General features: G+C 39.9%; 1 protein-coding gene across 12 annotated transcripts in view; it reads left to right on the top strand.

Moving 5' to 3' along the window:
* ACACA (acetyl-CoA carboxylase alpha) overlaps positions 1–27,256 on the top strand; it is a 294,152-nt gene that overhangs the window by 163,577 nt on the left and 103,319 nt on the right. For 10 of the 12 annotated variants that reach the window (XM_021066229.1, XM_021066236.1, XM_021066235.1 and 7 more), the window contains 6 exon segments: positions 10,335–10,358; positions 12,986–13,129; positions 13,899–13,995; positions 14,906–15,013; positions 20,132–20,188; positions 20,415–20,459. In XM_021066229.1, the coding sequence (XP_020921888.1) occupies positions 10,335–10,358; positions 12,986–13,129; positions 13,899–13,995; positions 14,906–15,013; positions 20,132–20,188; positions 20,415–20,459 (475 nt within the window). 12 annotated transcript variants of the gene reach the window in all.

Here is a 27,256-nt window from a genome sequence, read left to right as displayed (position 1 = left end):
CTAGCATTTTACTTGCTAGAACTTTGCCAGAAAATCTTTTTTTTTTTTTTTTTTAATTTTTTTTTTTTAAGCAGTTTAAGTCAACAGAAGGTAAAAATATTTTGGGTGGAATGCTTTTCTGTTTGTTTGCTGTGGGTTAAGGTTATACCTGAGCCAGCTTCATTATCTCCCTAAAAGCAGATCTGTGAGTTTAGCAGTTGAGACTCAGTTTTTAAAAATCATACTTCAGAAAGCAAACTTAACATTCAGGTAAATTACTTAATTAAGCCATGCTAAGTCGGTTAATTTCTCCTTCCAAAGCCCTTTAAAAAATAAAATGTGTGTATGTAAATTTGCTTCCAATTCCAACAAGGATACCAAAAGTATTGCTGTGGTTTTTCAGGTGAAAATACTTTATTTTGTAATCTCATCTATTTTTAAAGTATTCCAAGGCAGTGAGAACCTAGGAATTTCACCCCCACACATGTGCATCTCCTCCGGTATTTTTATTCTTTTCAGTAATACCACAGGAAATATAAATAACCACAGCCAATCTTAAGCTGCCCCCCTCCCTTCCTTCTTTATGGCCTTTGGTTCTTCACTTTGTATTACAAAGTACCGTGTCTTCGGGGATCCTTAGTTATAGACAGCAGAAATGGTTTTGTTCTGAATTGCCACTTCACCCAAAGCAATAGAAACTCTTCCCAGAGACAAAGAAGTGTGTGCTGAGACTTTCGGCCACTGGATGCCACTGTTGATCCAGCAGAGGTCAGCAGACAGCGGCGGCCTCTTCAGAAAAAGTACTTCTCTTCTTTGTCTCAGAAGGACCTTTTCACTCCTCTACCTCGAAAATACCTTATGGCTGGCAGAGAAAAGCATATATCCTTGATTTAGCAAGCATCTCTCGGTACATTTCTGCCCCCCTGGATTTCAGAATCTCATTTTCTAGAAACGAATGGTTGTCCTTCAGCGAGCGGCAAGGTGCTCATGGCACACATGGGCTCAGCACTCGGGCTTCTTTCTTTTCCCGCATTCCTTGAATCATTGTTGAGAACTACATGCTATACGTACTGCTCTTTGTAATTCTCAGGACAGTCTCCTTTCCTTCCTGCTTTCCACTACCTCTTCCCTCTGGGCAGTGATTTGTAGTCTGGCTCAGAGCTGCTTCTGATTTCCTTCCCTCCTCATTGTTCCCCTTGTCTTTCTGAATTGCTCTCCTTGTCCCACTTTTTTTTAATTTGAGGATATGTGTCCAGTTTGGTGAGGGAAAGTCGACTGGAAAATGAGAGAAATGCTTCTTCACTGTTTGTTAAGAAATCGTATTCACCTTTCCACCTCAAGGCTGTGAATCTTGGTTATTCCTGATATGGTTTCAAAACTGTATACCTGTCCTTCTCAACATCTGAGGTGCACACGTATAAAGACCAGTCCTGAATAGAACCATAATCTTTTCATCTTTCTAAATTCTTCTTTGGTTGTGTGTATATGGAATTATAAACCATTGGGTGATTATTATTATCATTATCATTATTATCGGTGTGGATGGAAAGGTGAAGACAGAGCAAATAAAGGAAGAAAGATAAAATAATCTTTGCGAAAACCAAAAAATGTTAAATTTGTTAACATTGTTAAATGTTACGATTGCTTTTTCTTTTCTTTTTTTCCTGGCTGAGCCTGTAGCATCCAGGGATCGAACCGATACCATGGCAGTGACAACACCAGATCCTTGATCACTCTGCCACCAGGGAACTCCTAAAATTGCTTTAATGTTGGAGTTCCTATTGTGGCGCAGCGGAAACGAATCCGACTAGGAACCATGAGATTGAGGGCTCAATCCCTGGCCTCGCTCAGTGGGTAACGGATCCATCATTGCCGTGAGCTGTGGTGTAGGTCGCAGACATGGCTTGGATGTGGCGTTGCTGTGGCTGTGATGTAGGCTGGCAGCTGTAGCTCCGATTAGAACCCCTAACCTGGGAACCTCTATATGCTGCAGGTGCGGCCCTAAAAAAAAATTGCTTTAATGCTTATTCAGATCTAAAGTCCTTTGTTACTTTAGGAATATAAAATGTATTATCAGATTTAATTACAGAATGCTATATTAAATTTTAGTGCAGAGTTTATTTGGTTTTTATAGATTTGCTACTTGAATTTAGTCTAAGATTTTTTTTTTTAACAAATGTTTTTACAGTTTAGAGTTATAACCTTATTCTAACACCAACTGGTGCACTGCACTTCACTTCTGACACCACCTAGAGTTAGATCAGATGCCATAAGTTAAGGGCTCAGTTCTTCCAAAACTGCCCCTATTTCAGATGTGGCCACAAGTGGGCTTCCTAGGCCACCCACACTTCTGACCAACTAGCTACAAATTTGGAGATTCCCATGACCCCCTCAGGTTCAATCATTCACTTAAATAACTTACAGAATTCAGAAAAGCACTATGCTTAGATCACAATTTTATTATAAAAGATACAGAGCAGGACCAGTCAAATGAAGAGATACATTCAGTAAGGTCTGAGTGGGTCTTGAACACAGAGTTTTCTTGTCTTTCCCTTTGGAATCAGGGACTTTATCCTCCCAGCTTAGCAATGTGCTCACCCACTAAGAAGTGCCATTGAACTTCAGTGTCCAGAGTTTTTATCAGGGTTTCATTATGGCATGATTGATTGAATCCTAGTCCACATGAGTAAACTCACTCTCCAGCTCCTTTCCCCTCCCCACAGGTCCCGCTGACCCTCTTTTGCATGGTTGGTCTTTCTAATGAGTAGCCCCTGTCCTGAGTTATTTCATCTCCTTGCATAAATTCAGGTGTGATCCAAGGGGTCATGAATAATGAAGGCACTTCTTTTTTTGAGAAATTTTAAGGATTTAAAATCCCTCTCCCAGGAACCAAGGAAAAGATCTGGTTATTGGATCATAGGCCTGCACCCCTTACAAAAGAATTCTAGAGTATCTGGAATTCCCTGGTGGCCTGATGGGTTAAAGATCCAATGTTGTCACTGCCACAGCCTGGGTTCTTTTCCATTCCTATTGTTTTGAACAAGCAGGAAATAAGCATTATTGTTTCTAATTCTATAGAAATAAGTTACAGGAGACTATCTACCAGTTTTCATTCCACTCTGTCCACTAACCTCTAGATTAATGATTTTCAGAATTATCTGCAATGTATTTAAAAATACATATATTGGTTTCCTGACTCACAAGATTCTGACTGATTCTGAACCAGAGTCCAGGGGACCACTTTTTGAAAAAGCTTTTCTGGTAATTCTGATGAACATCTATAGCTGAGAATCATTGCTACTGTCCAGTAGAAGTATAATGCAAGCCACATGTGTGATTTTAAATGTCTTACTGGCTGTATTTAATAAGAGATAGATAAAATTACTTTTAATAACACTTTTAACCCTTTGTATCCAAAATAGCATTTTAATATATGATAAAAAGTTATTCATGAAATACTTTCCATTCTTATAGTCTCTGAAATTTGGAGTGCATGCTATACTTACAACATGTCTCAGTACAAGGTAGCCATATTTCCAGCACTTCCTAGCACTGTAGACAGCTCAACTGTAGGCCAAAAATGAATTAGTGCAATCACATCCAGTCCTCTTTGTTTTATGTTAATGGTAGTGCCCCTAGGAGAGATTTTGTTTTTTGCAAGTTGTCATGTTACTTATTCTTAATGGTTACAGAAATTGTCCACACCTGATATTGTAGATGCACCACAATATTTTATGCATGCTCTAAAAATTATCCAGTAAGAATGAAGAACAGGCTTGCAAATATACGTGTTTTACTTACCCAATGCAAAACAGAATTTTATATTTTCCCAATTGGGGGTGACCAACCAAAAATTCTTGGGGAAGAAAACACATACACTCTTTAACCAGTTTGTGTTGTTTTTCTTCCCTGGTACATGGTCTTCCCATTCCTAGCCAGACATTCATTCGAAGTAAACTAAACTTGTCCAGCAAGTCCTTAGTATCTTTTGCTTTGATAATAGAGCTTAGAGACTACAGTCTCTGTTACTGCAGCTTATTTTTAACTAGTGACTTAGCCTCCCCCCCCCACCATAGGTTGGGATGAAACATGGCTCTCTGTCTGCAAATTGACAACAGCAGGTTTTGTTGTTTTTTTTTCCTCAGGAAAATGCGTTAGGTGCCATTTGAAGACAAGGTCCCATTTGCATGTGTTTTGATTTTTTAGAGAAGTAGGCAAAACACAAACAACTGCCATTCTGAGAAGGGAGAAGACACTCTTTTAATTTTTCTTTTGGCATACTTGGGCCCTTAGCACTTGGTCAACATATTTGGTGCCTTTTTGTTTGGGTTTTTTGTTTAAATTCACTGTGGGACTTTGTATTGCTTGACATTTTAAAAAAGTATTTTTTATTATAGTTGATTTACCATGTTCTATCAATTTGTGCTGTACAACAGAGTGACCCAGCCATATGTATACGTATGCTCTTTTTCTCATATTATCTTCCATCATGTTCCATCACAAGTGACTGGATATAGTTTCCTGTGCTGTACAGCAGAACTTCATTGCTTATCCGCTCCAAATGCAATAGTCTGCATCTTCTAACCCCAAATTCCCAGTCCATCCCACGGCTTGACTTTTTTTTATACTTAAAATTTTTATTTTTATTTCATTGTGGTAAGAACATTTAGCATGAAATCTACCCTCTTAGCAAATTTTTACATGTATAATATATAATTGTCGAATTTAAGTACAAGACTTTCTCAGCATCTTTCTTGCTAAGTAGGCTTCAGCCAAGGTATGTTATCTTCCTCTTGATCCTCTATGCAAGACTTCCAGATTTTTTCTGGAAACTGTAGTTTCAACTTATTTGGCATCCTCATGTCTTACTCACCAGAGGATCCAGATACTAGATCTTCACTAAGGGAAGCTTAGCTTCTGATGTAGATAATGCCCTTTTCTTTGTAAATTTCCCTCACTTGGATAGTATCTGCAGAGAATTTCCTGACTTGAGCACAGTAGAAAACATATATAGACTCCTGTATAGCAATCGTGTGTGTGCTTTTTCTCTTATCTTCTTAGCACTTGAAGACTATGTCTTATTGTATGTGAGATTTTTTTGAGGGGAGGGGATTTTTGCTGCCTCTTTTTAAAGGTGACTTGTAGCCAGTTAGCAATGACTTAGCAATGAGAAATGAGTGGGTTTCTTCAGTCATCTCCTTGGTGCAGGAGTAGTCAGGACAGCTGGTCTGTACTAAGAGAACATTTTATTATCCTTCAGACTTTTAGAACTTAATACTTTTGTCTATGATTCCATCAGGCCAGCTCTTTGGTGAGGTCAAGCAGTATTTTACATGCATTAATCCTGGAGCTCAGACTTATCATTCAGCATTCCTTTTTCTCTGTTTTCGCCCAGTGAGGCCCAAGGTTTAGAGCCTAAGGGGTGTGTTTGTGTGTGTGTGTGTGTGTGTGTGTGTGTGTTTGTGTCATTTTTCTCATTCTGAAACCCTAGGTTTGTCACTCACTGGTGCTGGTGATGGAAAACCTTGTTACTCTAAAACATCATCCTGCATATATTTTTGACAATTCATCAAATCCTTTGACATTCATGATTTTACTTAGCTTTGGACATGTTAACTCAGAATCATCTGGAAACAAATTCTTTAGTCAGCCTATGTATTTGATCTTCTAAAATATAGCTATATTTATACAAACATACGTAAAGTATATTATCCCATAGACTCTGTGGCTGTGCTTATGGCTGTGCATATTATGACAGTCTGGGAATATGAAATTTAGAACTCCAAATGATTTTCATAAGTCATACACATGAGTGAACACAGTTCCTTTTAAAAAATTTTAAATCCGTGATTCAAATAAGCATCAAAATGGATGCAGGAGATGGAAGTATACTTTATTGTTTACTTCTGTACATATATAATGGGTGAGGACCTATTGGTGTTTATTTCCACCTGTTTCTTAGATGGAAATCCATGCTTTAGTTGAGTTGCACTGCACTTTCTCTGCTGTTTGCTCCTTGTGCAATCGGCCTTCCATGTTATAATGTTTTAATTCAAGTACTTTCCTTTTCTCCTGTCTCACATCCAGAAGAGGTCAGCTGTGTTCTCTCCTGATGGCACATGTCTTGGTCATGACTGAGTTTAGGCTGCTTGGCACCTTCATTGTTTAGCTGTCAGTGGGTGGCCTCTGGACCTTCTTTTTGTGAAGAAGGCTATGAGGAGGTTTAGAAATCCAGAGCCTCCTATACAACTAATCAATAGCCCATTGCCATTCTCCAGAATTCGGATAATCTTTGACACCAAGAGATTAAATCCATCTTCGGCTTGTACTGAGACACTCAAAAGTCATCTAACTTGTAGCATGTTTTAGCAAGGGGAAGCGCTTGGTCGTAGTTAGCAGGCCAGAATGAGCTATAAATAAATAAAATCCTACAGTGCTTGCCTCCTTCATTCAGGGTAGTCTGCTGATGAGATGCAAGCATCTGGCAGAGGAGAAGATTCTCAGCAGGTTTAAGTGCTTACCAAAGTGCTTTCCTGTCTCCGTGGCTCAGCTTCTGGTCTCTGCTGTGTTATTTTGGTACTCTAGACTTGGGAGTTTGGAGAGTCGAGTTTAAAACTCTCAATATATCATTAGAGTAGCCCAAGGTCCCTTCTTGTCAAGGAAGACTAGCTGATTCCAAGGGGAAAGAAAAGCAGAATCCAGGGCACTTGTAAATCCCTATAGTTTTGTGCTGTGGGTTTGGAGCTAATTATACAGCAGGCAATAGTAGTGTGATATAGCTCTGTTGGCATACTCGTTTCAAAAAAGAGCAAACAGAGCAAAGAAGGGGCTCCGAAGGGGCTGCAAATGAATGAAGCGATGATTATTTCATTGTGAACGAAAGCTCTGCAGTGGAATCCCGGTGTCTTCACTGCAAGGAGATGTGGTAGGGGAAATGCCAGTGGAAAGACATGGTTCCCGTGTATTTTCCAGCTCTCGATTTGGATTCTCCTGCGGAAACATAGTCACGCAAGGAGACCACCACTGGTCACAGCTAGTCAAATTGCTCTTTCTCCTATGGTACTGCTGTTAGTGACTGCTAGTAGGTTATTCAGCCGACCTCTTCTGATTCTGCTTTGCTGCCTGATTTCAAAGGATTTGCCCTATCCTGGCTCTCAGTCACAGCTTGATGTAACTATTGCTTGTTTGCATGCATTCCCCATCATTTTCATATAGGGTCTTTTTTTTTATTTTCCTTTTTTCAGTTAGAAGGCAAAAGAATCAGGAGCATTTTTATATGATAAAAGATTTATGTAGGGCTAGCTAGAATCAAGCAAAATGAAATTCAGCTGGAAGGGATGGTAAAAGGCTCAGAGAACTTGTTTTTGCCAGAGAAGTCAGTGTTCCTTAAATAAAGAGGGTTCAGCCAGCAGGCAGCAACCCTGACTTTGCATTCATATTGAAGCAGGCTCTCCAGCCATTCCAGGCAGGCAGATCAATAAAATCAGAGGTGACTTAATGCCGAGGCCCTCAGAATTCAGAGGATTTCTCTTGTCCTTCTTTAAATGTAGTCTGTATTGATGTGGAATGCTAGCCTTGGGAGTGAGATGAGAAAAATGCCAGGTTTGGGTTCTGGTTTATGACACCATATTGAGCACTATCCTTGGAAAGCATCCCCTTTGGTTTCTCAGTTCTCACATCTGTAAAATGGAGCTAATCTGCTGGAAGGAAAATGATTCTAATATTTTTTACAACATTGTGAATGAAAATTCATCATAAGTGCTTGGAAGGGCCTAAACAAATACCTCTTCAGTGAATTTATACCCCTTTTATGTATTTGAAAATGCAGTCAATTGCCGTATCAGAGATTGAGCAATTGGGTTATTTTTGCATGATGAGTATGAAGTGAAATGTCGATTTTATTTTATTTTTAGCTATATAAATGGAATATTTGCTTCATATACAATCTCTGCCTTGGTTGTTTGTTTTTGTGCAGACCACGGATCTAGGTTTCTAGTGTATCACAGTAGTATGCAGTGTGCCACATTAGTCATTTTCTCAAATTGATCAAATAGCCCCTGTATACAGTAACAGAATATATACATGATCATTATGGACATGGCTAAGTATTTACTAGTAGAGAATTTAACCTTCCTTGTCTGGTCATCTGCCCCACCCTCCCACAGATTCTAATTCTACCAAGAGGATAAGCTTGCCTCTTACGTGACTGATTTGAAGCCAGTCCTTTAAAAACTGGAGATGTTGGGAGTTTTTGTTCTTACCCCATACTGTGTAGATGGTGCAGGATTCCTATAACAAAGCAGCAGGGGGCTCCCTGTGAGAGCTGGAGGATTGCTGATGGAGAAGGGCTGGCTTTTTGTTGGTGCTGTTCTTTTTAGGTCAAGCCCTTTTCTACTGAAACTTGGCCCTCATCCTGTGAAGACTCCCTAAGGGATTAGAGTGTAGCCACAGAAGCAGTGGGACCATTTCATTAGTGTAAGAAATTGGTTAACAGTTGAGAGAGATTATACTGGTTTCCAAATTCCAGAAACCTGGATGGCTCGAGCCTAAGATTGCTTTGATTGTAGGGTTCTTCTCCCTGAACTGAGGTTCATAGTTTGGAGACTGCGCAGGCAGCCCTGTTCTTTAGAATCCTTTAGGGAGAGTTCCCTCGTGGTCTAGTGGTTAGGACTTGGCGCTTTTTGTGCTGCAGCCCGGGTTCAGTTCTTGCTCTGGGAGCTGAGATCCCACATCAAGCTGCTGCATGCTGAGGCAAAACACAAACAATGCACTCTTTAGAATCCTTTACATCTTAAAAGGAAGACTTTCCTATATGCTCATTAGCATTTACTGTTAGTTTTCTGCTTCTGCTCAAGAACCTGTGCATACTTTTTGTTTGTGAATGAGGGCCAAGTGCATTGTAAGGATCTCTTATAAAATGAAACCCATTCCCCTGATGCTCAAAGCTTCCAAACAGCAAAGGTGCAGGTTTTTTGCGCTCAGAGGTTGCTCTTGCTGCCTTATGAATTCACTCTGTTATACAGGTTTGATGCAGAGAGCATTGCTACTCACAAATCACACAAGGTATACAGTTTGTGTGCAGTGATATGTCACAGTCCTTTATTTATATGGCCAGCTCAGTCTATTCTGCTCCTTTCACTGCGGTAGAAAGTGCATCATTTTCCTCCCTCTCTCCTCCTTCCCACATATCATCAGCACCACCCACTATGTTCTGCCCATTAAGTCTTCTGTGTGCCAGAAAACCCCAACAATGATTAAGTGCTGATAAAAGAATGTTAGAAGGTTAAGATATCAACCAATCAACCCCCTTACAGGACTTCTAAATTGTGGGTGGTAAGTATATCTTTTCCCTTTTAGCATTGAAAATAAGAGGTTTTATTTGTTTTTTTTCCAATTGAGGAAATGACTGACGTCAAATTAAAGGGGAAGAAAAACCCCACATTGGTGGCAAAGACCAGAGAGAATGCAGGAGACTTGCTTCGCAGTTTCCACTCTTACCTTAGTCTTTCTTTCACGATTTGAAAACATTCTTTATCAGAAAGTTCTAGGGTTAGCCAAATTTAGGTAAGGTTTTATTTATGGAAGAGCTACAGTCTTTGAACTTATAGCAATTTAAAAAAGCCGTTATTACCCTAAATTCACTTAATTTAAAAAAAATTTTAATTTTTAACAATTTATACCACTCTAGTCATAGAATCATTAATCATCACATTTCCTGCATGATTTTCAGTTCTTTGAAGCTCCTATAGCAGAGAGTACCCTCCTGTCCTACCCCACCCCCACCTCAGCCCAGTCTGTTGAGGGCGAAAGAGAATTCGAAAGGTAACTAGGAACCCATATTCCTGCTTCTTTTCTTTAGAGGAAAGTTTGTACGTTCATCACATGTCTTGGAAAAGCAGTTAAGGTGAGAAGGGCTGTGGAGTAAACTTCTCTGATCCTCCTTATTGCATTTTCAGTAAAATAGGAACCAGTAAGAAGATTCTCTAAGAATCTTGTCAAGACTTATATTTCATGTCGAAGCATAAGATAATATACCATATCATATAGCTTGTTAATTTTCATGAGCCTGTGTTTTATCCTTACTCTGCATTATTTTTTTGTAATAGAGTTATAAAAAAAAAAATCCATGGTAAATGCATTTTTTCATCCACAGCTGCTGTGGGGAGGTAGGTCAGGAGGCATGCCTCTTTGGAGGCACCCGGGGGTTGGAGGGTAATGAGCACTTAATTATGTCTGCTGAATGCCAGAGCTGCCAAACGGGGGCTCCTCACGACTGGTCTGTATCTGCTCTGACAATTCTTTTATTATGGCTCTCACTAACCTATCAGTAACTAACTGTGGTTGTTTAATTACAGAGGGAACATCCCCACGCTAAACAGGTACCGTACATTTAGTTGTTGTTGTTGTTGTTTTTTCCAATTAAAACCACCTTTTTTTCCTGTAACTTAGTGAAATCAGAGAAAAAATAACTACACCTGACAAGATATTATGTTATCTTCTGTTAGGGAGTCCTGAGCTCCCCTTTGGACATTCTCAATTATTCTTTCCGTTTGGAAAACATGTCTTCAGCTTTTCTTCGGCCGTTCAAAAAGCAATTGAAAAGCCTCATATGGAATAGCTCCCATCCAGCTGTATATGATCAGGGAATCATCTGCCTGATTTTCAGCTTTGCTGTAAACATCTTCTTTTCCTAAGTTCTCTGTCTCATTTGGAGCTTGCCGAGGAGAAACTCCTATGGTTACTCCGACGCTGGCAAATTGTTGATAATTTTTTTCAATTTTTAGTTACTCTAATTTGCTTCCTCTGTTAGAGGAATGCAAATGCAGAAATAGCTGATCTCATGTTTTATCAGTTTGTTAGCTGTTTTATAAAGTGTTGAAGAGGTATGATGAATGATTTTGCAAGTCATTTTATTTCAGACTTTTAGTAAGATTAACATTGGAAAAGTGTATATGAAGTTTTGATGTGTGAAGATATTTCCAGACCAATGTAACACAAGTGATACTGTAGTATTTTGAGTTTCTTCTGCTCCTGAGCCAAGCAAGGCAACACAATGCAAGTTTGAGAGGATAGCTGCTCTGATTGGATTCCACAAAATGCTAAAGCCGTGACAAGTTGGTGCTGACCTCTTTGTAGATGACATTGAAATATTTATAGACTTATGTTTATTTTGTCCTACTCCCTTTAAATATTAAGTAATCACAACTGGTTCTAGCTTTTAGAATCTAGTTTGGATGGGGAGAGCAAAGGGAGTGCTTTTGTTTGGTCCTCTCCTCTGCTCTTGGAGAGTGGGCTTGCTTCCTTCCTGCCTGCCTTTAACTGACCTGGCTCAAGAGCATTAGCAGTTGGGAGGGGAGGCGGGTACTGAAATGTGGATATTTCCCATGGGGTTCATTTGAGTGAAAAAGATTTCTAACCCCATGTTTCCCACAAACATAGCCTGTTAGCTTATTCAGAGGGAGTTCCCTTTAAGAGTTACCTGGCTTACCTTTCCTGTCTAATGCCAGGCAGATAGAAAAGATACAATGCCTCACAAACTTGCTCCTTTACTAAATATACTTGGTGATCCTGGAAAAGAGGATGATAGTGTTTCTGAGTTCATAGAACTCTGAATCCCAGTTTCTAGTGAGCACCATGTGTAGGACTTGCTTGACGTGTGTTTCGTTTGTCTGTTTCATTCATGGTATCAATGGTTTCCTCTCCCACTCTGCCTTTCTAGTGCCTGGTCCTATCAGCAGATTAAGTACTTTTTCATAGTCGTCATTCACCAAAGGAATGAAAACCTGAAGTGTCCGTCTCTACAACCTGTGTGAGCGGCACTCCCATTCTGTAAAAAATTCCACTGCCTTTTATCATGACTATTGGCAGTAATTGAGTACAGTGTGTATCCAGATCTCTTCGCCCCCTGAGACGCTGCCAGTGGCGCACTTCAAGGAGAGTTTTGAGCAGCTCCCCAAACCTCAGGTGCCACTGTCTTGCTCCAGATCAGTATGTCAGTACCGTGTCCGGCAAGTCCTGGCGGCATCCTTTAGCCTGGTCCTGCCTGACAGGCTGTCTGGATTGACTGGCCATTCACAGACACGTCACTGTAGTATTTATCAGTCCATACGGCTGAGGTGCGTCAAGGAATATCCAGATTCATTATGTTTTTAGGTTGAACAAGTCAGTTCTCTTTGAGCATCTCCATTTACACCGGTGTGTCACACTTACACATATACCTTGAGACCCATGCTCTGCCCTCTTGTATCTTGCTGGGATTAATTAAGAGTTTTTAATGAAGATATGTTTACTTTGGTATAGAAGTATTTAAATATAAAAAAGGAAATTTTGCAAAACTGTCTCTCTTTCAAAAAGGGAGAAGCTTTAATCCTTATAACTACGCTCCCCATCAGCCCATTAAAGGAAAAAGCAAATACTACAGTAAAGTTCCTTTTATAGACTGACTTGTTTCTTTATGATGAATCATGTTTTTTTTAATAATGATTTACTAAACCATTCCCATGAGTTGTTGTACATGCATATCTCTATCTGTGAATACTCAATCTATACTTAATATATTACAATTCCTAGAGAAAAAAAGTGCCTTGAGTGTTGCCTAGTTACAACTCAGCTTGGCTTGCTTACATCCTTTTAAAAGAGGGAAGGTTTTAGGGAAGGGGAAGATGCAGGATGGTTTTTAACCCCTATGTGCTTGTCATTCATTAGACATGTCATGATGTCATGTATTAAAAACCACCGTGTTTTTCCTGACAGTCTTTAGATTTTTATTTGGCGTAATTTGGGGGATGGTAAAAAAATACTATTTGTGTGGAGGGGAAATTCAATGCAGGGGTTAATGTGAATCTCGCAAGAAAGCCTTATCCATAGTGGGTTAAAAAAAAAAACCAAATCTGCTCTGCACCCTGACCCTACTCAGTTTCCTCCCAACTCCTTCTCCCTATTGTTACTCTCCCAGTCCTTGCTCCTACCCTCCTTGTCTAATGCACTTGATTGAATTACCATTTAGAATGTCCTTCTCCTCCAACCTCAACCACTATGGCATGACTCATGTAGCCAGTGTCAGCGACGTGCTGTTGGACAACGCATTCACTCCACCGTGTCAGCGGATGGGCGGAATGGTCTCTTTCCGGACTTTTGAAGATTTTGTCAGGTGAGGCACCGTGGAGCTGCATCTCTACAAGGGGAGGCTTGGGCATCTCAGATTTCTGCCAAATGAATAGAGGTCCCCAGATTAGCCATGAGGCAGTTAAGGAGATGCAGCCCTGGCTGTATACGCCCTCGGAGAGGTCTCTGTCCTGGCCTTTCCACCTCTTGTGCACACTCGACAAGCCTCCACTTGTTATATGAGCCTGGTCAGAAAAAAAAGAAACAAACAAAAACCATCTTTTCCTTAGTAGCTAACAGAAGAAGCTGTCTGCTCTGTGATGAGTGAAATGTCAGGAGAAATTAAACACAACACTAGAGTGAGCCCCACCAGAGACGATACATCTTTTGATTAAATGCATTCAGCATCTCTCTGTTGATGTATACTGATGCATTACCCTAGGGGGAGGGGTAATTACATTGGTCTGTCACCGCTCTCATCCCAGGCTCTTTCTGTGACTTTAAGACCGATGATGACAGCAGTGCTCATATCTTACATACAGAAACAAAACAAAACAAAATAAAAAAGCTTCAGATCATTCTTCTTTAAAAAGAAAAAATATATATGGTTTATTAAAGTTTAAACAATCCATCCTCCTAATTTCTGCCACTTGGTGAAATTTTGCATGTCACCTCTAGCCACTGGTGATTCTATTCAGCTCGCCATGGGGCACACAGGGCAGGGTAGACTATTTTCTTAGACAGAGCTGGCAATGGCAGCGTTCATTTCCTGTCACTTGGGTTTTCATGGTGGGCATTTCTCTGGTATTTTTCAGGATCTTTGATGAAGTGATGGGCTGCTTCTGTGATTCCCCACCCCAAAGCCCCACATTCCCCGAGGCAGGTCACACGTCTCTGTACGACGAAGACAAGGTATAGTGTCCCCTTGGGGAGATGGCTTTGCTTCTTTTGATACAGGGCTTTATACTCCCTTTCTGATTGTGGAACATTGCAGGGAAGAATTCGTCTTTTTACCCTGCTTTATATTACTTAATTTTATATGTCTCCTCAAAGTATTTTTGGAAAAGGTGGAATATAAATTCTAACCTGAAAGTAAAAACAGCTGTATTAATCATGGAATCTGTGCTGTAGAATGAGCTTGGTATATCCATTACAGCTGCCTCTGCCTCTCTGAATGTAGTTTGAAAGACTTGAGCTTCTGTTGCTTTAATCCTTACTCAGTGACGGCTTGCATATTTGCAGAGTGGCTCTGTCATAGTCTTCAGGGAATGGTGGACTTCAAATAGCAGGAAAAAATAGACATGTTTAAAACTTTGTCCTTTTATTAAATCCCTCCTTTCCCTTTTCATTTCTCAGTTAACAAAGCATCCCATTTTTTTCCCACCAGGTTATTTTGTCAGGTGGTTGGATACTTCCTGTTTGATAAAATTGTTAGGAAATACACTGTGTGAGAATACGTTCAGATGGCTTCTTTTACTCCTTTTTCTTTACCTTCTGTGAAGGGGTGTTGCAAATAGTTTCATTCCCATTTTATTGGCGGAAAAAGTTGAGACACAGTGCTCTTCAAGTTCACATCAGGTCAAGATGTGAGGCCACCTCTAGCTAATACCTTTGCTGCTTTATCTTTTAAAGTTAATGTCTTTATTTAGTCCCCACTGTGGGTCTTGGGCAGTGGTTTCAATTTGCTTATTCATACTAGTGGGCAAACCAGTGTTCTGTGGGGCACACGTCTTTTTAGGTATCCTACCAAGTACTCTAACTTCTCTCTGCCTCTGACTTAGCCAGCCTCCTAATCTCCTTGTCGTGTGGTCTTGGGTTACAGGTCCCCAGGGATGAACCAATTCACATTCTGAATGTGGCTATCAAAACTGACTGTGACATTGAGGACGACAGGCTGGCAGCTATGTTCCGAGAGTTTACCCAGCAAAATGTAAGTCCTCAATTGGGTGGAAACTGGTGATGGTCCCTCTCCTGCTGGCTGTGTATCACCTCCCTCCTTTTATCAATTGCCACTTAGAAGGCCTATCACTAATAATGGCTGTGTCTTTTGCATAGTTCTGCCTATGAGGGAAAATTCCAAAATGATTTAATGGAATAAATACCTATCTTTTTTTTTTTTTTTAACCATGTAAGGCTATTTATTTATTAATTTATTTTTAAGTTTTATTGAGGTATAGTTAATTTACAAGGCTGTGATAATTTTTGCTGTACAACAAAGTGACCCGTCATACATATACACATATCCGTTCTCTCTCAGATTCTTTTCCCACATAGATGATCCCAGACACAGAATACCGGGTAGAGTTCTCTGTGCTGTATAGCAGGTCTCCATTGGCCAATCGTTCCATATACCTCAATGTGCATATGCCAGTCCCAAACCCCTAGTCCATCCCTCCGATCCGCTCCCCTCCCAAAAAAAGTGCCTGCGTCAAGAAATATGGACCTCATATATTTTAGCAGGAAGAGAAGTTGTGTTCCTAAATCTTTTCCAGAGCTCCAGTCTTGAGCTCCCAGTCACCTGTTGAATTTCCTCCGGTGGCTTAACTCCACATGTTAAGCCCCAGACTGCCCTCAGGCCCCTTCTTTGTCCTTCCCTCCCAGCCCTGAAAGTATCCACCCATCCTCCTTTCAGTTTCATGTCACTTGGATATCTTGCGTTGACACCAAACTCCATAGTTTAAACCTAAATCCCTATCATTTACCTCACCTCTTCTGATTCCTCCCATTCTCCTCCTAAAACTAAACAAAAACAAAAAAAAACCCAGGTAACCAAACCCTTTGTCCCCAGTCATTCAGAAATCATTGGCTTCTTCCTTCGCTTTGCTCTTCCGTTATCCTATCCCTCCTTCCCCCTTCTTTTGGTTTTTTAATTCCCACTACCACCTCGCTAGTTTAGACCCTTCCTCACCTTCACACCTGAGACCCTGCAACAGGTTTACTTGTGTGTGATCTCCCTTTCCCTCCAGGTAGTTTCCGTTCTGCTGACTACCGAACAGTTAAATGTCCACAAATGCTCCCTTGCCAAGTTATTCTCCCCCTCAGCAGAGATTCCCTAAGCTCAGGATCCCTCCTTGCTTGACAGTCAGTATCAGCCTGTTAATGAAGGCTAACAATCTAGCCTTTGCTGTTCCATGAAGAGACTTACGTCTTTGTCTCATCTGCCTTGTGTGCTTGATCTCTTCCACTGCTCCTCACCCGGAATCTTTTCCTCTTTCTTTCCTTCTTCTCTGCCTCCCTCCCTCTCTTCCTTCCTCCTTTGTTTCTAAATCCTCCTTGTTTTAAGAACTATCGCAGTTCTCTTGTGGTATAGCAGGTTAAGGATCTGGTGTTGTCACCACAGTGGTGCAGGTTCAATCCCTGCCCCAGGAATTTGTACATGTCTCAGGTGCAGCAAAAAAAAAAAAAAAAAAAAACTGCCTCAAATTTTCCCTCTTTCATGAGGACCTCTCCAACTTGCCCTAACTAAAATGTATTTCCCTTGAATTTCTAATTGGTCAGCAGAACTTTATTAGCAATGATAATATCATGTATAGAGACCTTCTGTGTAAGTTTTTTTTTTTTTTTATTTGCACCTTACCACAATTCCATGGGTTTAGATCAGTCAGGAATTATTCCACTTGTCCAGGTGAAGAAAAGCTCAAGCTCAGAGAGATTAAGGCCCCTTAATCACCACCTTGTAAGATGATAGAGCAAAAACCCGAATTTAAGGCTTTGATGCCAGTTCTAGGGGCACAGATCTAGGTGCTTTAGTGAATAGTCTATCTAGGGCAACTGGTTAGGCATGTTCAAAATGATAATCTGCAGTTACATTTCATTGTGATACATGATAGATGTCAAAGTACCCTCCTCAGTTGCTCTTAATGGCAAGACCTATGTGTATTCTTTGAATGGAAAGCACCTAGCCCATAATGTCATAAAGAACTCAGTAGATTTTAAAATTTTTAATTCAGCAGTATAAACAATTAGTTCCATAGGCATTGACATCGTACAATGCTGATGGTGTATACCCAGGCAAAGATGGTAATTTTAGGAGTCGTGGCTCAGCGAAACAAAGCTGACTAATACTCATGAGGCTGTGGGTTTGATCCCTGGCTCAGTGGGTAAAGGATTTGGTGTTGCAGTAAGCTGTGGTGTACATAGCAGACGTGGTTCGGATCCCGAGTTGCTGTGACTGTGGCTGGCAGCTGCAGCTCTGATTTGACCCTAGCCTGGGAACTCATATATGCCATGGGTATGGCCCTAAAAGACACACACCAAAGAAGATGGTAATTTTGTGCTTAATGTGTGTTTTAGCATTTTTCCCATGATGCTTTCCTAACATGTGAACTGACCGTGGGACTGTAGTGAGGAAAGGTACTTCTAGAAAAGTGAAAGTAGGGGTCATGCCTGAGAATTTTTCTTTAGAAGAGAAATTTACCTTCCTTCTTGCCCTTGACTGGTGCGTGACCACACAAAATTAACCTGAGACCAGTGACCAAGGTGACCTTGCATGGAAGAGTCCTAATGTCACACACAGCTGCTCATGCTGTTGCTTGATGGAGTTATCTCTGACACTTCTTCCCAGGTTTTGAGACACGCATTGCTCATATTTGTTTTGACCTCAACTTGAGGCTTTTTATTACCCTCAGATCTAAGTGTTATATAGTATCGCATAGATTTAAAGAGGCAGTGTTGGAGTTCCCATCGTGGCTCAGTGGTTAACGAACCTGACTAGTAACCATGAGGGTTCGGGTTCGATCTCTGGCCTCGCTCAGTGGGTTAAAGAGCTCGAGTTGCTGTGGCTCTGGCGTATACTGGCAGCTACAGCTCCGATTCGACCCCTAGCCTAGGAACCTCCATGTGCCGCAGAGCAGCCCTAAAAAGACAAAAAAATAAAAATAAAAAATAAAGAAGCAGTGTCTTCATTTTCACTGTTTATATTTGTAACATTCATTGATAAGAAGTTACCCTTTTCCTTTACTGGACTTGTAAACTGAGGCACAGAGAAATCCAGAGCCTTTGCCTTTGGCTTCTCAGTAGGGGAAGGGTGGGCTATGCTGACATTCCAAGCCTGGAGAAGCTATTCACTGCATCAGGTACTGGGCTGATCTAAGAATATTAGGCATTTTCAACTACTTGTTTTGAAAAAAATATGAAAAGGAAGGAAAAGCAATTTTAAAAGCTGAAGTGATAACTAGTTTTGTTTTTCACTTCATGATCATGCTCCTAGCAGTTTAGAAAAAGTTTTTTTTTTTTTTTTTAAAGCACACATTAAACTATCAAATAGGTTGATCCAAATTGTCCAAATAATCTAGTCCCAGCATGTCTTTTTTTCTCTCATAGAAATTAGGATCATATATTTGTAAATGACTTGTGGAGGAGATTGAAGCAGTCAGTGTAAATGGAGTTTCTCCAGGTGCTGACGCCTAATCGCTGGGTAATAGCTGTGGACTTGCTGTGAGACCCGCATTATTACAATGTAATCAGAATCCTGTTGCTCTGCTGTTATTGTCAGCCACTTGTGGAATTTTTAAAGCAATAACAATTTTGATTTTAAATCATGGCATTATTAAAGTTATTTTCTTCCCTTGCCGGAACATAGCTATTGGTGCTTGTCTTTGAAGGACTTGGCTGTAGTGGAATTCTTTGTTGGTGTCAGAAGAAATGTTTCTGTTCCTTGTCACACAGAGAGAAACAGAGTCCCACCACTGCCACACCCCATCTCTTTCATCCTTCCTCCCTCCCTCCCCTCCTTCCTTTCTTTTCTTATTTTAGTGTCAGTACCTGGTTATTTACTCTAGTGGGTATGATGTCGGTACCAATCATTTTCAAATGTAGTTAAACCAAAAATTTATTTATAATTGACCTGGGAATATTTTATTAGGAAGTTAATTTTTCCAATTATCTTTTGCTTATGCTGTTAATTAATTTTGTTACTAAGCATTGCCATAGTGAAAATGGAAAAATAAGAGGAAATGGCCCAGGGATGTGCTTGTTTATAAAGGGAAGTCCTTTTGATTTTTAAAATATGCAAGAAAGTGAAGAATTGGCTTATGAATATATCTCTTGGTTAAAGTTAAGCAAAGAATGTGATCAAGTTAAAGTCTGGATGTAGGTCGTGAAGGTCCATCTCTTTTTTTCTATTGTGTTCTTCATGTATTTTTCCCAGCCATTCGATAACTGGGATTGCTTTCTTCCTTACTGCCATGTAGCCCCCCTTAGAGACCTTTAAGAGCATATCTTTTACTTAGTTCATTAATCTGTTTCTTTGTCTCTGCCTTTTGAGATGAGTGAGCAGTACAGGATAGAGAAAGGCTTAGATTCAAAGGCCCAAGACTTATGTGAGTGGCTGTCTTGAAACTGCTGGTCTCCATTGACTACTACTTCTTCTTTTTTTTAAATTTTCTAGGGCCGCACCTGCAGCATGTGGAGGTTTCCAGGCTAGGGGTCAAATTGGAGCTGTAGCCGCCAGCCTACACCAGAGCCACAGCAACTCGGTCTGTGACCTTCACCACAGCTCACGGCAACGCCAGATCCTTAACCCACTGAGCAAGGCCAGGGATTGAACTCACAACCTCCTAGCCAGATTCGTTAACCACTGCGCCACGACGGGAACTCCCGATGTCTATAATTTAAATACTGGTTTAGGAATTGAATTTTCTGGGTTTTTTTGAAATTTCTTCTTCCTCTACCTGATTGAAATGATTTCATGTAGCTTCTGTATCATACTGATTTTCACATTTAAATACATTCCCATCAGTGGGATTGCTATAAGCAGAAATTATGTTAAGGTCTACCTTGATATCTGTCAGTCCTTAGAGAATTTAGGTGACTTCATATGACCCTTTCTCTTTCAGTTTTGTCTAGATCAATGTATGAATCCTATTCTATAAGACTCATTCCCAGGAGCCAGGTTGAGGTTTGTTTATTTGCAAGTTTGAAGGCACTGAGTCAAGATATAGATATCCAGATTCTTCGCCCAATCACAGCCTTCTCAGTACTGAATCGGCTGAAATTTAGGATGAATGGAGATCTCATCTGTGTTCTATTTTTGCATCTTTATTTGCAGAAAGCTACGCTGGTTGAGCATGGGATCCGGCGCCTTACTTTCCTGGTTGCACAAAAGGTATTGGCATGTGAATTGTGTACCTCCTTAATAGTTCCTATGCTTCTGCTTGGACTTTAACAAGTGAAAAATGGAATTATTTGCTTACTTGTAGAATTTTACCATTTTACTATAAATTTAATCAAGAAAAGTAGTTTAACTCATCACCTTTTACTCAATTTGTTTCTAATTTTATTACTAATTTTCCACTTCTGTCTTTCCTTCCTTTCTGTCTTTTATTTGAAAGGATTTCAGAAAACAGGTCAACTATGAAGTGGATCAGAGATTTCATGTAAGTATAAGGAACAATGATGGAAGATTACTTACTATTCTTTTAGCTACTGATTATTTTGGGTCATTTAGCTACTCATTATTTAGAAGGGCTGGACTAACGTTTGGCTCCTCTACTTGGAGAAAGTGTTGTAATGAATATTCAGTTCTTCTCTAGACTGTTCAAACTAAAGTTTGTTTTTTTTTTTTTTACCCTTTTTTACCCTGTAATGAATTCTCAGTATATCTCTGAGAAATAGTTAAGAATGAGCATATGCATTTATCCAGATGAATAAGGTAAAAGCAGGCGCTAAGTAGTAATTTTTTCTGTGCACACAGTGAATCAATAATCAAGGACTGCCAATTGTACTTGGGGTCTTGGCTTCTACCAAAGATGGACTCATGTTCTATTATTGAATTCTCAATTCTGAAGAACAGTCATTTATTATTTAAAATGCCTTAACAGAGCCCAAGTTGGTGTTTTTGTCTTTATGTTAATTCTAGGAGGAGGAAATAAATAAAAATTAAGTATTACGTTGCTTATTCTCCCATTTAACTGAAATTAACTATTAATATTTATGGGATTGAAAATTTTATTGAAAAACTTTCAGAAAGAGAATGAAGTCAATTGTCTGGTGTCTGAATGGTGGTTATAGACATGTGTGATCATGCCCAGTGTGGGGGTTGCACCAGAGCAGTAAGGCCAAAAATTCACTTTGCAGTCAGGATGTCATTCTCTAAAACAGCTGGAGTCAAAATATTTTCTTTAAAAATTGATCCTAATATGATGAAGTAAGATTCCAAAGGACATTAAGAGGTCTGAGCTTTTCTGATGAGCATGTTTTATTTTGTTTCATTTTAGCAATTAAGGTAATTAAGTCAGTTTTCAAGCCCTGGTCACTTGTGCTTCTGAAGAGAATGTTTGGGATTCTGGAAAGGACTTCCGAAACTCAAGGATCTGCATGATTGTGTTTATTGCCCTTTTGTTTATTAGGTCTCTAGCACTTGACATTTTGCTTTCCTTCTCATAGTTCACCTTGTTGGTCTAGTCTATAGAGAAACAAAAGAGCTTAGCCTGCAGCCTCTTTAGCTAGGATTTTCTGAAATGCTTTAGGAAATGTTGTGGGCCGCACAACTCCCCTCTGTTATTGATGTCAGGAAATCAAGCAGAGTGCAGATATATATCAATCAATAACTGTAGATAGGAGACTGGAGGCAGTGGAGAAGTATGAGGAGCTTAAAGAGAACCCTGGGGCTTTAGGAAGAAAAATCAGGAGCTTAGAGAATAAAATTGATACTTGGGGGTAGAGTATGGGAGCCCATGAATAAATACTAGGGCTGGAAGTTGCTGATCAGAACTCGGGTAGAGACGTTTCAGAGCCAGGGCCCTGTATTTGGGGAGAGTATTGGGCTAGGTTCTTAAGTGTTAATGTGATTTTTCTTTTCTCAATGACTTTGGAATCATATATTATTCTGGGGAGTAGTACTGAATTTGTAAAATTGTTTTCCTTTTTCCTGGTAGTTCAGACAGAGTCTTTGTGTCTATAGCACACTAACTAGTTTTCTATAATAAGCATTCTATGATAAATTAAAACTCTCTACTAAAATTTTTAAAAAGCCAAAGCAATTAATTAATTTTCACAGACATTGGGTTTTTGTTTGGTTTTTGTTTTTGGTACTTTCTTGTCTGAATCTATATCCTGTTCTAGAATGTGTCTACAGCTTTAAAAGATTTTTTCCTTCCTGCTCTCCTAATATTTCTGGATTTAGGTTGAAGAGGGACATGTATAAGCAAAATCTGCTAGGAAGTGAGCCCAACAGGGGGTCTTCCCTGGGAATCCCTGTCCAGTTTCTGTGTATAGTGGCATCAAATGGGAAATCAGTTAAATTACCAAGTGCCTCAATTTGTCATGAAGAAATGTTGCTTTAGGACATAGAGAACATTAAGGTTTCGGTGTGGACTGGATTTGCTTTGATGAATTGGATGGCAGAGAATTTGGGGTGCTTTTATGTTAGGTCCCCAAGAACCGAACGGTGGTTACGCAGGGGGCAAGGGCAATTCTTACTCAACTCTGGCCAGGATCTGCAGTAGCCAGGACGGCTTGGCAGGAGTTGTGCAAATCCAGGGCTCACTGTCATGGTGCTATTCTGAGTTCCTCTGCTGGAGGTAGCTTGAAGCATGCTTAGCCTCTGTCATGTCATCTGATGTGTGCTTGCCCCATAGTTAGTGTAGTGTGAAAAAGAGGAAGCTTTCTGGGAGTGTTAGAGATGAATCCCTTGATCTCTCTGGCTTCTTGGTAATCCACTGTGATGTATGCAGCCTCCCCGTTCCACACTGTGAAATCCCTGTGTTATTGAGTAGAAGAGAGAAGGCACATAGGAGGGGGCAAGGAGAGGAGGAAGGTTACCAAGTGTGGTTCAAGAATAGCGTTGGCTGGGGTGGAATTACATAGCCTTCGTCTCTCGGACCACTTCGGAACCAGAACAAGGCAAACGAGGGCCAGGCAGAGTGGAGCTTCCTAGAGAGTGTGAATATTGTTTGGGGTTTATTCAGATGCCAGTGGAGGCTGTGATTATTTCCAAAACCTCATTGTTTAATCATACAGTCCCTGGAGAGCTGTCCACTAGGATGTCAGTTGCTGCCTAAGCCTTTTGGCTCAACCTGGAGACCTTTCTTCTGAGCAGGCAGTGGTCATCAGCATTACAGAGGCCTGGTGTTGAGTAGGTTTCCATAACGATCTAATTAAATCTAATATACCCATGATGGGACTTGAATAACTGCTTAACTTTGATATTTAAACAGAAAGTTTGAGGAAAAACAAGTCTATCCTTGTAAATATCCTCTTCATATTTAAAAAGAAGAAAAATCTGCTATAAATTACCTAGGAGATTAAAAAAAAAAAAAAAAAACCTGAAGCCTCAAACGAAAAGAACAGGCTCTTTGAATTTCTGCAGTTATATCTCTAGGTTTTGTTGGTTCGTATGTTTGTTTTTTGCTTTTTAGGGCCATACCCGAGTCACATGGAGATTCCTAGGTTAGGGGTGGAATTAGAGCTGTAGCTGCCGGCCTACACCACAGCCACAGCAACTCGGGATCTGAGCCGCATCTTTGGCCCACACCACACCTCATGGCAACACAGATCCCTGACCCACTGAGTGAGGCCAGAGATTGAACCCACATCCTCATGGATATTAGTCTGATTTGTTTATGCTGTGCCACAATGGGAATTCCAGTTCTCCAGTTTTATGTAGTATTAAGTCATTCATTTTACTCACATTTCAGATCTAGAATTCCAAAAAGTGCAGCAGAAAGTGCTCTTTAATTGGAATATAAGCATTATACTTTTTGAAGCTTTCCATAGCATTTTCAGCAAAGTTTTGTTAAAGATACTAAAATGCACACTTTCTGGATTTCTTCCCCTTTGCACCTAAACAAAAGCATTAGGTCCAAAAGCCATGATGAAAGTCTAAATCAGTTTTGCATCTACAACTTTCCTTTTTTCCCCCCTTTTGTAAGATTGCATGAGATTTTTTTAAAATTCTGCTATAGGAGTTCCCGTCGTGGCGCAGTGGTTAACAAATCCGACTAGGAACCATGAGGTTTCGGGTTCGGTCCCTGCCCTTGCTCAGTGGGTTAACAATCCAGCATTGCCGTGAGCTGTGGTGTAGGTTGCAGACGCGGCTCGGATCCCGCATTGCTGTGGCTCTGGCGTAGGCCGGTGGCTGCAGCTCTGATTCGACCCCTAGCCTGGGAACCTCCATATGCCGCGGGAGTGGCCCAAGAAATAGCAAAAAGACAAAAAGACCAAAAAAAAAAAAAAAAAAAAAAAAAAAAATCTGCTATAAATTACCTAGGAGATAATTGTAGTTTTGCTGATTTTATGAGAGTGACTCCTATTTTAAAATTAAATGTTTTATATATTTTTGTGCTGAAAGAAGAGCCCACTATCAAAGTTATCATGGTTAGTAGTTCATTTCTTTTGAAAAATTGATATATCAATTATATCTCAATAAAGCTAGAAAAAAATTGGTAGTTCTCTTTGCTAGTGGATCAACTGTTAGTTTTTCAGAAGGTTTGGTTTGAGTTTTTGTTTTAATTACAGTCTATATAATTAGTTCTCAGCGTGTTGAGGTAAAAGAGAATTGCACCAGCAAGCTTCCAATTTCTTCATCTCATTAGGTTTTTAACACGATTATTAGTATCATAATCAGCTATGATGTTTTCTGTTGCAGGTTTTCACATTCTCTGATTTGCAGGGTGTCTTGATTGGCTAATTTAGGCAAATTATTTTGATTGTCTTGATGATGGTTGGCTGATTAGAACACAGCAGGGGTATAATTTCTTCCTGAGAAATGTTGCATTCTTTTGTTTTTTGGAACCAGAACACTAAGAGGGTTTTTTTCTTTGTGTACATTCAATTATGATATTTGCCCATAACACTGGTAGAATGCCTGGAAAGCAATTACATTAGTGATGGAATAAGCATGACTGCCGTTAGTGGAAAAATTGGCTGTATGAGGATGTGGTAGGATGAAGGAATTTTCTAAAACTGTAACATCGGGAGTTCCCGTCGTGGTGCAGCTGAAATGAATCCGACTAGGAACCATGAGGTTGTGGGTTCCATCCTTGGCCTCACTCAGCTGGTTAAGGATCCATCATTGCTGTGAGCTGTGGTGTAGGTCAAAGACAAGGCTCAGATCTGGCACTGCTGTGGCTGTGATGTGGGCGGGCAGATGTAGCTCTGATTTGACCCCTAGCCTGGGACCCTTCATGTGCCGTGGGTTCGGCCCTAAAAAAGCAAAAATAAAAATAATAAAAATAAAACTATAAGGTCAGACTTTTGGATTTCTTTTTTTTTCTGGGTTTCCTATGTTTCTGTGAATTTTGAGTGCCCAAAGAAGTGACTTTCTATAAAAGTCCTCAGATTTCCATATCTTCAGAAGGATGGCTCATTAATCCTGCTTTCCTATAGCCAGGAAGTTCTTTCCATATTCCGTTCTGAATGGTTCATGCTTAAATTGAGGACTTTACTATATGGAGTGGAAAAATTTACTCAAAAGTTAAAAACATTTGCTTTTTTGTCCTCTCATAATGCCTCTTCTTAGCTAACCTTAATGAAACTGATTTTTCTGATTAGTGGTCTTTGCCCACCTCTGCCAAGAATTTTTGTCTCTTTCATTATTTCTAGTAAAGATATTTCCATTCACTTACTTGTTTTTTGTGCATTCTAGTTACTAATTAGGTTAGTGGTAAGGAAAGCACTTTACCATTGTTATTTTTTGAAGGAAAATCATTTTATCCCTGCAGTTGTACACACTTGAATAAAGGGTATACAAGTAACTATTTTAGTTAACTAATTGGTTAATTAATTAAAGTTATGGCAGAATAGAAGAGTACACACTTAAAAGACTATATTATTGCTTTCCTTGACTTTTCTGTCAGAAAATTTTGTGGAAAGATTTTGTTATCCTTTTTTAACTTGTGTTACTTTATAGCTAATGCTCTGAAAGCCATACTTCTCAAGAATAAAACCAAAACTAGACTGTATAAAGCCCTGAGCATGAAATCTACTGACACCCGAACGTGGCATCTTCCTACTTAACCTTGAAATCATCCCCATGCTCTTCACTGTCATTCAGGGGAATTAGATCATCAGTAAAAGATCAGCGTGGTGTAAAACCCGCTTCTAAAGACCCAAGCCTGGACAAGTGGTTTCCCAGCCTTGCTAAACAAGCTCCTAGAAGCCTGTTAAATGCCGTTTTGCAGTTAAAATGCTAAGGAAATATAAAACGATTTATTAACTGTGCAAGCCATAGTTAAGGTGAGGCATAGGATCTGTGGAAGGTATTCAAGAAATTCTCAGTAAATTTGAGAACCATGAGTTTCACTTTTTTTTTTTTTTTCCTTTTTTCTTTAAAGTCTGCATTTCTTTTTGTTTTCTTTTTTTTCTATTTGGTTTCTTTGAAGAGAAGTCCTCTAAGTAAGGAATTTGGATTTTAACAAGAATAGAAAGGTGTTTAACGCCCTACACTCCAGAGGTAGAGTGGTAGAGATGAAAGGTCCTGGACTGTGGCATTTGAGAGACCCAAAGTCCCTTGTGGCTCTGCAATCCTGGGCATCACTTGACTGAGGGTTCCTGAGCTGTGAAATGGGGTCACTCTACTTACCTGGAGAGGTTGTTAAGAGCATTCAGTGGGACAGCGAACAAGAGCACCTGCCACCTAGAAAGAGGGCTTTCAGTTCATGTTTCCTTCATGGTTCCTGAAGTTCATTGAGGGGTATTTAAGGCAGCTAGTCTTGATCTCTCTGCCTTGTACCAATAAGTGGTTGATTACATTGCGCTCATAATGAAGAAGATGCCTAATGAAACCTCCTATAGAGACAGATAGTAATGACTTGATTCCAACATTGCCAGTGGAGCTTCCCATCCGAGAAACAGGGGTATTTGGTGTTAATAAGTTAAATTTCAGAAACTAATGGACTCTGCTAATTGAATTCATCTTTGTTAATTAATAAGGTTCTAGTAAATTGGTTGCTTTCTTGTGTAATGCCCTGCAAAAGAGCAGGAAGACCTAATGATTATAAGTTCACCAGTTCCACCCCATTCTTTCCTATCACGTATAGGGGTAGCGACCAAAGTAACATCTCCTACTTTTTTTTTTTTTGGTCTCAAAATGTAATTGTTTAAACCTTTGAAATTATTGACTTGAGCGTGAATGTGGGGGAAAAAAACAAAAACAAAAAAAAAAACATTGTTTGGGGATTCTATGCCGTCTGGCTAGTTTACATTTTAAGAGTTCCTTAAGGAGAACCTTGGG

Source organism: Sus scrofa, chromosome 12 (assembly GCF_000003025.6).
Source record: "Sus scrofa isolate TJ Tabasco breed Duroc chromosome 12, Sscrofa11.1, whole genome shotgun sequence".
Classification (NCBI taxonomy): domain Eukaryota; kingdom Metazoa; phylum Chordata; class Mammalia; order Artiodactyla; family Suidae; genus Sus; species Sus scrofa.
This window is presented reverse-complemented; position numbering and strand designations above follow the sequence as displayed.